This window comes from Eschscholzia californica, unplaced genomic scaffold, assembly GCF_041429995.1.
Source record: "Eschscholzia californica isolate CP2 unplaced genomic scaffold, dmEscCali1.0.p SCAF_1, whole genome shotgun sequence".
Lineage (NCBI taxonomy): Eukaryota > Viridiplantae > Streptophyta > Magnoliopsida > Ranunculales > Papaveraceae > Eschscholzia > Eschscholzia californica.
The window spans coordinates 41,533,655-41,545,681 of NW_028238198.1; the positions used below are offsets into that span (position 1 = coordinate 41,533,655).

General features: G+C 37.8%; 1 protein-coding gene across 1 annotated transcript; it reads right to left on the minus strand.

The window, feature by feature from the left end:
- Nucleotides 1-1,178: 1,178 nt before the first annotated feature.
- Nucleotides 1,179-8,131, minus strand: LOC147566903 (nonsense-mediated mRNA decay factor SMG7-like). The gene is made up of 8 exons (XM_086653475.1): nucleotides 7,716-8,131; nucleotides 7,006-7,106; nucleotides 5,235-5,840; nucleotides 4,981-5,103; nucleotides 4,285-4,517; nucleotides 2,357-4,203; nucleotides 1,983-2,117; nucleotides 1,179-1,747 (listed from the first exon to the last, which is right to left on the minus strand). Exons 2-6 carry the CDS (start codon nucleotides 7,075-7,077, stop codon nucleotides 2,382-2,384), a joined length of 2,856 nt encoding a protein of 951 aa, XP_086509601.1. The 5' UTR covers nucleotides 7,078-7,106; nucleotides 7,716-8,131; the 3' UTR covers nucleotides 1,179-1,747; nucleotides 1,983-2,117; nucleotides 2,357-2,381.
- Nucleotides 8,132-12,027: the final 3,896 nt, after the last annotated feature.

Genomic DNA, 12,027 nt, shown 5'->3' on the forward strand with positions numbered 1-12,027 from the left:
CTAATTGCCCTCAACTGGGGGGAAATTTGTTAAAGAAAATATCATTGAATATGTGATTCCCTAGGGAAAACTTACTGTTTTCAGCTTTGTGTGCCCAATTTTCCTTAGCTGGGGGGAAATGTTTCAAAAATTTCCCCAGGGAAATATGAACCGAACGGTTCTGCCTCTTTTTGGGCGAATTTTTAAAGCTAAAAGAAAAATAAAATTTAACCGAAAATATTTGTCTGGGAAATTTCTTACATCTTGAGATAAATCTTCATCTATAATAACAGTGTTTGATTGAGTTGGTGGCTGTTGGTTCAATTGAAAAATATGTTCTTCCTCCATTAAAGAAGCAACATCATAAATATCGTGGGACATAATAAACGTTAGTATCCAATAGAAGATAGTGAGAATCAATAAATTAGTTGCTTATTAGTAATGGTTCTTGTGTAACTTGATTGTGGAGAAGAAAGAGAGATATTATTATTGAAATATTTAAGGCTTAAGGGAGAATAGTAAAGAAAAATTACTATCAAAAGTTTTAAAATTTTAAATTATATAATTGTTTTTTTTAAATTTTAAATTATATAATTGTTTTTTCTAATCCATCTATATTTTATTATTTAGTTTCAGATCCAAAAAAATAGTTCCTAATACCGAATTGGTACAGAGAGTTGTAGTACAAAAAATTGATTTTGTACTACAGCTCCCCAACAACAATCTTCCGCTCCCCTTACCAATCGCCGCCGGAGATAGAGATCCGGTCGGAGAAGTGAGAGACAATGAAGAGGGAGTTAAGGTCCGTTTGGTGACTTGTTTTTAGTTCGCGCCTTTTTCTCCGGATTTTTTTTTATTTCCCGAAACAGCGACCTATTAGAAACTTTTCTTCTTAACTTTTGTTATCCTTTAGACCAAAAGGATCCATATCCAAGAGAAGAAACACTAGCCACGACTCAAGGTGCAACGTTTTTATGCATCACAATCAAGAATTCACTGTAATACGGTAAGCCTGTTTGAGTGGTTGAGGTATGAACTATGAACTTTCTCTTCTCAGATGGAAGTTCCCAACATAGGTGGAACGATCCGATGACAGTCAGAGAAAGAGCATACACTTCCCCTATGGCATCAACATATCCACTACAATTGCACAACTATAACAGTATACAGGATTGTATCAATTCAAACCACAAGAAAGACATCAAGATAAAATCATTAGTTAATCAAATGGTAGTAGGTACAAATTGTTGACAATGTCATTAATAATACCAATATCATGTACTAATATCTCATGGTTCATCTGATAATAGGATGTTCAATCACCAGGTTAAAAACTTCAAACAAAACAGATCTAAACGGCACATCCATCATACCGATGGTTAGGTTTCTCAATCACCAAAACAAAAAGCTAAAGCATAATATCTTATATAAGTGTCTTACCATCTGAAAGTGGAAGCTCAATTGGTGGTCCAGCCATTTTCTACCATCTCAACTACGTCCGAGAACTTCACGCATATCTTTCTGCTCACTGATTAGAGACTGAGAGATGACGACGACTAAAGAACTTTAACAAGTAATAGAAGGGTATAGTAGTATTGTTGTTAAACTCAAGGATCTTGGAGATTAGGAGCTACAACCACAACTTTAACACCATAGTCACTCTTAGACCTCCAACAATCATATTAACTAGACACACGGTATGACTTATATAGAACTTCCCACTCATGTGCATTACTTCCAAGTTCCAACTCCACCAATCTGAATAGTTCTGAAATAAACGAACAATAATCACATGAGCTATACATGAAAATGGGAGCTAAAGCCTTAAGAAGTTGTGGGTGCCTTTTGACAAAAGAAAATTTGGGCTAGAGTGAAAACTAAATTCTGTATATTTCTTCCTAGACTATATTCCTCGATTAATATCAAGTTACAGGAGAATCAAACATCAATATTCAGTAATGCACTGACAGTTAACATCATGGAAAAAGGAAAGGAAGTGTTACCTCTTCCCGGGAAGGTGCATCACCAATTCATGATCACCCATTCTTGATCAGAAATTTAAACGCACTAAAAATTCTGCAATAACAGAGGGTGAACTTCGTAGGTACCAGGATGGACTCCAAAAAGGTTCTTCATTTCTTCAATGGAAGAGAAAATCTAATCAGCATCACTCATTAAGAATATACCAACTCAAAGAAGAGAAGCATAAAACGATGGTACTGTGTAACTAGGTCAAACTACTACTTAGAACAACCTGTGATAGATTGATTTGCAGATCAATGTTCTAAAGAAATGAAACTATGCATTTTTCTAGAAATCCTTACACGTCCGATAAAGATAGATACAAATGCAAGGAAACTAAAGGAATAAAACTTACCATCTATTATCTCATCTGATGAATCTCACACGAAGAAACTGCCTGACCACATTAACTCTTCCCGATTCCCTTGCTGTAGGGTATACTCTTGATTCGCTTGCTGGAGCTGCTGCTGTTGTTCTTGGTATCTTTTAAGTTGTCCGAAAAGCTTCCCACTTTTCCAATTTTCAGTTGAGACCTGCATTACTCGATCTAATTTCCCAGGAAAAGGAAAGCTCTTTGCATCAGTAAAACCATTACTATTAGTAGTAACATGAGGGTAGGCATGAGATATGGTATTGGTTGAACTAGGGATTGTCCCTTTGGTGGATGAAGACAATTGATACCCATCAAGCCAGCTGTAATCATCAAGTGGTAGGATCTCATTCTTCAACTCAGATACAGTCTCAATTGGTTTAGTTCGTACAGGACTGAACCCTGGTGGTGGGCCAACGTGTCTAATAGGTCGGCTTACAGGATTCCTTTTCGAACTGGCTGGAGAACTTGATGTAACCATATCATCAGCAATGGCTCCTGAAGGCACATTCAAATCTAAGTCCGAGGGAACTATAGCCGCCGGGCCTCCAGAATAACCATTCAAAAGGCTTCCAGCTATATTATTAGTAGATTGGGCACAGGTATATGATACTGGTGGATAAAAAGGAACAAATCCTTGCCCATTGTCAGCAACACTCAAATTTTTCATTCGAGCAAGATAAGCATAATCATCTACGTGCCAATTCAGAGCACCTGAACTGCTCTGCGGGAGTGGTTGAGGAGCATCCAAGGAATCCTGCAGGCAAACACTAGTGACAGGGGCAAAAAGAGATCCGGAACAAACTGGTTCTTCAGCCTTAGGGGCATTCTCACTGGGTTCAAAGACATTATAGGTGGTTAACTTTGGAGGGATCACATCAACGAGTTTTTTAACCATGGTAGGCTTGAAAACTATCTCTTCATCTTCCTCTTCTACTTCTGGATGTATTTGTTCAATTTTTTGCTCTACTCCTACATTCCTGATCTTCTCCACCTGCTTTTCTTGTGTAGTAACATATATCATGGTCATGTCAGAACTTTTCAGCACAAAATCTTGAGACATTTGAGGATCACCTCCAATAACAAATTTCTTCGATTTCTGATCAAAATACACTCCTTGCTTATCAACCTGGACTACATTCAGAAGAGCCCTTCCTGCAGCAAGAATTCTCTGGACCCGAGCTCTCTTTTCCTTCCTACCACCACAAACAGTAGATTGCTTCCTTGAAAACTCCAGAATGAGTTGAGCTGGGACAAGAGGTATGAATCCTCTCAACTCAAAATCCTCCCATAGGGCAAGACAGTCCTCAGTTTCTCCTTCATCATACTTGCGCATATTGAAGAAACAGTTTTCATCCTCATCAACAGCCGTGGACACAAGCTCACTGGACATTAGTTTATTGATTAAGGTTATACACTGCTTCCAAAACAATGATCTAGCCGCAGCTTCTCTATCCTCCTCATCACGGCCAACAGCAATTTCCAGATGACAAGCTAACCATTCAACAAAAACCAGAATACCAGGTAAGAGAAAGCTTGATGAAGGATCACTCAACTGTTCACATCGCCCAACTATGCGGGCCACTATTTCAAAGGCAGCAGTAAACGCATTATGGAGGAGAACTGATCGCTGCAAAATCTCGGAGTGTGTCTGTCCCTCACTTTCCTTCACATTATGAACTGTGAACATGATTACTGTGACGAGTCTAACAATGAAAAGGCAATTGTTAGCAGCATCAGAACCAAAATTTAGTTCCTCCTCTGGCCCTGATGAAAGAAGACTACGGAGATCATTGCCTACCATAGAGAACACACCATCGAATGTCTCCAAGCTGGACAGCAACAATAAAAAGTTATTAATACATAAAAACCTAGGTAGAAGTAGAACCACAACAGACTAGATAATGAAATACCTTGTGCGTGTGAAAAGAATGCCATTTAGGCGGACAAATCTAACACAAAAGGTTTTCAATGTCTCGGTGATACTACACGCTTTTTCCTTAGTGGGAGCGATTCCAACTTTACCATCGCCCAGCTGCTTCAGTATTTCCCCTCTCCCTCTTCCTTTTCTGGTCTTCTTTAAAGGTGTTGCCTTCAGTGAAGAAACTTTAGTATACCCAGGTAGCTGCATGTAAGTCTGACGATTCTGCAAAAATGACGAAACAAGAGAAACAATTATCAAGATAAAGCACCAAAAAAAATTGGGTACATTATACAAAGTTGGGCTCACATATATAATGATATGTAATGGAAATAATATTGTTCTTCACCCGAAAGAATTGAACCACGAAATACAACAGGCATAACACCTAGCACAATTATTTCTACAGAAGCCATATTGGAAATTTTTGATGCCTCATTTAAATTAATTTCCTTTTAAGAAAGTACAAAACAAATTGAAATTGTTGGCGCTCAATGCCCTGCAAAATATTTTAGTAATAGCACACATCTAAGAAAATGAATGCTACTGCTATAAATGTTTCCCTGAATCCTACTTCTTGCAAAATAAGATAGAATCATTTAAAAGGTGCACATCAGAGGCTCAGCATGTTAACATGTTTAATTCTTGACTGAAATATCTCAAGTAGCAGAATATGTATCAAAGGTACCTTCTCAAATGCAATAATTAGGTTATCCCTGGCAGTAGAAAATGGGTTGTTTACTGCCAAACTCCTGAAATACCAATAAACTGCCAACAAATCATTTCCGACATATGAAGCCAATATTGCAAGCTGTTGGAGGAGAAAAAAATCAAAACCAGGATACGATTAAAGCAAAAGAATCTTACTATAGGGTAAAGAAAAGTTTAGAAGTGAGAACAAAAAGTAAATGAAAATAGGTACAACAGAAATATAAGTGAAACCTGATGGTGTGGCTTGCCACTTAAAGGCCAAAGCGAAGCAGCTTGCAAGTAGTAACTTGAAGCAGCTGCATAATCACGGGTCTTGGAGTCACCCACTCCATAAAGTCCCTTGTAACGTGCAAGGTCACCCAAGTAAATCAGACAACGATGGCAAGAAAGCATTCCCTTTTTCATCTCCGTAGATTGCTTCTCCTCCTTTCCCACAACAATAGGATCCTCTGAGTCCTCAGAGAAATGTCCCAGAGGTAGCCCATATTTTCCTCGGATTTTCAAAATTAAATCATGATAAAATCCAGTTGCTTCTGAAAGAAACGTTTTTAAATGAGAACGTATTTTTTTAATTCGGTCTATGTGAGCAGGACTTTTATCTTCTTCGGACGGTGTTGATCCCGTAGATGCTATAGCAGCATTTAAATGCGCCCTCAACTCCTCAATCCTTTTATAGTGCAACTGCCATAGGAGATACTCTACTTCACGTTGTTCAGAAAATGCATGATCCTCAAGTACTATAGTTTCATAGTTCTCGCGCATCTGCTGCCATGTATTAGGATCAGAAGGGAATCTTACTTGGGCCGAGTTACGCCGCTTATTCTCCAACTCAATGTTCTGTTTAAGAAGAATCATTGTATAGCTAAGATATGAGAGATACAATTAAAACAGATGGATTCTGAAACTTCTCAATTTATTACTAATTACAAGAGCTGTCAGGTCACGGGCACTTCAATGGGTATTTTACATACTCACGTGAGTTATCTTCATGTTGTGTCTACGATTGTCTAACGAAATGTAACTATAGGTTTGTCTTTTGTCTACAAAGTAGCAACATCAAGTAAGAAAATAAAATGAAGGACCTAATACGAAGACGTGACATATAGATATGTGCATGGTAAGACTCCTGCTTGACCATCTTCCAACCCATCATGTCAATGGCAACAGTACATAGTACTTACTATGGCTAAGAACAAAAGTAGAAGTTGAAATACTCCTGAAGAAAATAAAATATAATTATAATATGCTGGTCCAGTCAGAACCGGTAGCTTAGACACTTCCCTGAGGAGAAAGGCAAGGTGCAACGTGTATCTTACGATATGACACTACCGAAAGAAAGCCCATTTAACAGTGTAACTTATGCCATTTTTTGGGCAGATGTAATCTTACTAGTGCACTGATTTGGAGTTAAAACGGAACAATTTCAACAATATAACCAAGGAATGAAATTTTGGTTTCGGTGGAAATTTTGGTACACATGGTAATGAAAATATTTCGGTCGTTTCGAAATTTATTTCCTTGACAAGGCATTGCTAAGAGAAACTTAATTAAGTTTCGGTCTCGATGGAAATTCCGGTAGCACGAAAGTGGAAATATTTCGGTCATTTCGACACAAACAATGTGCATATAACCAGCTGTGAATTTTATGAATTTATTATGAAATTAACTATGGAATATTAGACACAAACAGAACATTAAGACATCCTGCTGTGACACTAGCTATTATCGCGAAAACAGGTGAATATAACCAGCTAGCTTTTAGAATCTCTCATCTTTTAACCAAAAACAAGCAAGAGGTGTAATACCACATACAGAAGCTACCTAACAAAGAAGTCGTTTCTTAAATTTCAAAAAAACCTACTAAAGTTGTGTTTTATGACTAAAAAGTTTTTCTAGCAATAGAGCACGAGACAACAAAAAGGAAGGATCATGAAGAGGATAATATGAGTCTACACTTCTTAATGAGCCAATTGATAAAGCAAGAAAACAAAGGAAGATATACCTTGTTGAAAAGTTTTTGAACTAGCTCCTTTGATAAAGGCTCCGACAGATTATCAGTTAGAATCGTCATCATCCATCAAATATGTGTAACAATCACTATAACTGCAAGTGCAAGGAAAACAGTCTCAAGGCATAAGCAGAGGATCAAATGATATGAAACTTGAGGGAAAGAAACAAAAGGATGAAAATGACATAAAAACAGATAATGCTTGAATAATGATATATAACCACAAATTGAGATTCTTGAAAAATGTATCATGCTTCTCACAGCTTGCTCAAGAGATTATGAGGAACAAAATATATAAAGACATGCTGATAAGAATTTAACAAATAAACATATCAATTTGATATTTCACCCTTAAATAAAGCCAACATATACCCAAGTTCTAGCCTAATCTAAGAGTTTAATCTTGGATCTAATATTAATTCCAATTAATAATAGGAGACAACAAAAATAACTCAAGAAGAATCCATAATCAAGCAGGATGGCAAAAAAAAAATCTCACTTGAGATAATCGAATCAAATTCAATCAAAACCCTAAAGTCTAAATTGAAACTTCAATAAATTCGCGTATTTTTTTTATCTTAATCGCATTAAGGACTTCAGGGGAAACAAATAAAACCTACACAAATTATGAAGAAAACGAAAAAAGAAAAAGATTGAACAGATAAACAAAGAAATAGTTAAGCAAAGAATAAAGAGAAACTAGCCTTGCATTAGGTCTTTGTAGATCGTATGTTTCTCTTTCTCAGTCTTAGAACGAAACCCTCCTTTTGATTTTGATTTTGTTTGTTTCTCCCTCTAAATAACGAGCAGAATTGGGATTTTGTTGTTCGGTTTGTTCAAGGGCCTGGGCTGGCTGCCGTGTAACCGCTTACTCAGAGTCAAACCCACCTCCGCTCTCGGCCTTGTGATTGTCATACGGGCTAGGTTTTAACGTGATTGGTTTTGGGCTCCTGGGTTTTCTCGGCCGACAGTCGAGCATGGATGTCTGGATGACCTATGTAGAGTGAGAAACAAGTAAAGTTTCTCTCTCAATTATGGTTGTCTACGTGTCGTTTTATAAGTTTGCTCAACACTCTGCAAGAGTACTACTCCCTCAGTCTCATGTTAAGAGTCTCAATTTAGAGATGTCTCATATTAAGAGTCTCATTTCCTTTTTATTTGTTGGAATTAGTATTTGCAATAAAGGCACTTTAATGTTTAGTGAGGTGGGAAATGAGACCCTCTTAAATTTAAGACTTTTTTTCTATAATAAATAGGGGTACAAACGGAAGAACAAAATATATGAAAAAAAATTGGACTTCCAAAGTGGACCCTTAATATGAGAGTATGAGACGGAGGGAGTAGTTTTTTCCTCCCATAAATCTCTCCCTCTATTTGATACACGCTACAGGAAAATTTATAACTAGAGTAAAAGATAAAAATTAGTCCATTATGAAATTCAGATGTGAACTTTAAACCTAATTTTATTTAGTTTTTTTTAGACATATTGGAGCACACATACAAACCCAGGAACAGATCTTTAGTCACTTGTTGAACCTGTTAGTTCTTATAAGAGAAAATGTTTGTTTGGGTCAAAATATTAAACTCTCTAAGTGGAATAAAGATGTCTTTGGCCACATTGACAATAGCATTAAAAGCCTCACCCAACAGCTTCAATCCATTAAACATGCTGACAGGTTCAAAGATACCTTCACACAGATTGAAACTCTTCTCCTTCAACAAGAAAGCCTTTGGAAGGAAAAATCGAGAATAGCCAACATCAACTTAGGTGATCGCAACACTCAATACTTTCATGCGAAAGCCACCACGAGAAATCGTAAAAATCAAATCCATTCCATAAAGTTGGCCGACAAGTCGTGGACCAATGATGAAGCTGAGATATCCAATGTCTTTGTTACTCACCTTCAGAATATTTCGTCTTCAGTTGGCTCCACTCTTTCTAGCAATCTCATTGAGTGTTTTAACCCGTAGATATCTCAATTCTAGAATGATGCTCTTACTGCCATTCCAGAATTAAATGAAATCCGTAAGGCCACTTTCTCTCTGAAACCTGGTGCTGCTCCTGGGCCGGATGGGTATCCTCCTCTCTTCTATCAAGCCAACTAGAACACAGTCAAGGATGATCTCCTCCATATGGTTTCTCTCTTCTTTCGAGAGACCACTCTCCCTACGATGTCTAACCATACCCACATCTGCCTAATCCCCAAAACTAAAACTCCCCAAACCCCGGCTGACTATAGACCAATTAGCCTCCTTAACACAACCTATAAAATCATCACAAAAATTCTTGCCAATAGGCTCAAGCCAACTCTGGCTGATATAATATCCCCTTTCCAAGCAGCTTACGTTCTGGGCAGGCAAATCACGGATAATATCATCATTAGCCAAGAATTAATTCACTGCTTCAAGAAAATCAAAGGAGCGAAAAGCTATTTCGGTCTTAAACTCGATATGTTCAAAGCTTTTGATCGCATTGAATGGCATTATCTGGAGCAAATTATGCTCCTGATGGGATTCTCTCCTAGTTGGATTAAGCTTGTCAATACTTGTCTCAACTCCAGCTCTATGGCTGTCCTGATCAATGGGCGCCCCGGGCGCACCTTTGATGTTAGCAGGGGGATTCGTCAGGGTGACCCGCTTTCGCCTTTCCTCTTCGCTATTGCCATGGAAGGTCTTAGCCGTCTCCTTGATAAGCAGAACAGCCACACCCCCTTCCTCGGCTTCCCGATCTCTAATTCGGATCTTATGATCAAACATCTGCTCTTTGCTGATGACTGCATTATCTTTGGTCAAATTTCTCTTGAAAACATCCACAATCTCAAGAATATTCTTAAAGAATTCAGTGATGCGTCGGGTCAGATGATAAACTACTCAAAATCCAACATCTTTTTCTCTAAAAACTCGCACCCAAAATTCAAGCGTATGATTATTCGAGAACTTAAAGTTCATCAATTCTCGGCTGGCGATAAGTATCTCGGAACTAATTTGTTCATTGGCAAAAACAAAAAAATATATCTTTCAACCCCTTCTCACCCAAATTAAAAACAAACTAGCCAAATGGCAATCCAACCTTCTTTCCCAAGCTGGTCGCTCGGTAGTCATTTCAACTATCGCAGCGGTTGTTCCCCGATACCAAATGCAGTGCTTTGCCATCCCTAAAGGAATATGTACCAGCATTGAGTCCATCCAAAGGACTTTCTGGTGGGGAAAATCCGAAACTTTCCACACTATCAATTGGTCGACTATTTGCAAACCCAAGAAACTGGGTGGTCTTGGGTTACGCCTCCCTCTTCTTGATAATCAGGCCTTTCTCAACAAGATAATCTAGCGCATTATCAATAATCCTAAGGCCATATGGGTTCGCGTGCTCAAAAGTAAGTATTTTCCCAAGTCCCATATGCCCACTCCCCCCAAAGCTACTCATTCTTGGCCCTGGAAATCTAAGCAATATCCTCAGATGGAAGGTCTTATTTTCTGGGACATCAATACAGGAGTTAACATAAACATTTGGCAGGATTTTTGGATCCCGAACCACCCCCCGCCCATAACTAACCAAACAGGGTCTAACCTTAAATGGGTATCACAACTTATTACTAATAACAGTTGGAATTTGCAGATTTTACAGCAGTGCTTTAATAATGAGATATGCAGATCTATCCTGAGCATCAACATCCAAAATAATCAAGAGGATAAACCGATGTGGATGTTAACTAAATCAGGTACTTTTTCCATAAAATCTATGTATAACTATTTAGGAACAGTAAGCACGGACAACATGCAGGATCAAAACGACTGGCTCTTTATCTGGAACATGAATACTATCCCGCGAGTGAAACTATTTCTTTGGAAGTGCTGCACTAATAGCTTACCTGTAAAAGCTAAAATCGGCAAGTTCATTGGAGACCAATTCTCTTGTATTAACTGTGATGAAAACGAAACTTTAGATCATGTGATGCTTCATTGCACGTTTGCAAAAACAATATGGTTTCATTTTTCAGGTGAGAACGGATCAAATTAGCTCTACTAATCAATGGATTAAACAATGGAGAGAACTAAATGAGGATATCACCAATCAATATGCCAAGATCCTTTGGTTCATATGGAAAGCCCGATGTGAAAATTGTTTTAACACGAACAAACAAAACCCGCGACAAATAATCGACAGAATTAATAATGCGTCTATCACTCCTCTCAAGATTGAGACTGTTCTCACTAACAAATGCAGGAAAAACACTAAGCAACAAACATGGAGACCTCCATCGACACCATACTTAAAGTTGAACGTCGACGCCTCTTTTACCAACGCTACAGATCCGGCCAGAATAGGATGTATCATTAGAGATGAAGAGTCGAATTTCATTATAGCAGCAGCAGACTCGGTCCTGAAGGACTAGCCATCCTTTCATGTATACAATGGGCGTTACAATTGAACATCACTCACGCTCACATAGAAAGCGATAATCAAGCTCTTGTCAAATTCATCAATGGTCAAAGTGTAGGACCACATTGGAAATCCTTAAAGATTATGCAACAAGTTAGGTCCATGATAGATAAATTCGAGGGCATCATGTTCACCTTTGTACCTAGAGACTGTAATGCTCCAGCAGATGCGCTTGCAAAATGGGGAAGAAGAAATGAGGATCGAAAAGTGTGGAATTCTGTACCTTCTTTTGTTTTTGTTCTACTTTAGTTGTCTTGTTTGTATATTGTACGCTCGTTTTTCATTAATGCAATGTTTCCTCATCAAAAAAGTAACTTCTTCTTTTAACGTAAAGTTGTCAAAAATTATAGGTAATGATAAGTAAATTTTAAAATAATATTGGTAATTAACAATCAGGTTGTTTTCTAATGTTTTGGTTCCCAAAATCCCCTTGAGCCTTGAACGTTAAAACTTACCTTTTCTCTACAAATTCTAAAAAAATATAGGGTGTGTTTGATATCTCCTAGTTTAATGGAAATAAAAGAATATCCATGAAAATAAGTATTTTCACCGTTTGATACGAAGTATAATTCCAT

What these genes read in the sequence shown, in the direction of transcription:
- LOC147566903 (XM_086653475.1), bottom strand. Translation starts at nt 7,077, where the DNA reads ATGATGACGATTCTAACTGATAATCTGTCGGAGCCTTTATCAAAGGAG. An exon ending in GTGGCAAGCCACACCATCAG is followed by an intron (nt 5,104 to 5,234) that starts GTTTCACTTATA and finishes CTCCTCCAACAG; the next exon opens with CTTGCAATATTGGCTTCATA. An exon ending in TAATTATTGCATTTGAGAAG is followed by an intron (nt 4,518 to 4,980) that starts GTACCTTTGATA and finishes TCATTTTTGCAG; the next exon opens with AATCGTCAGACTTACATGCA.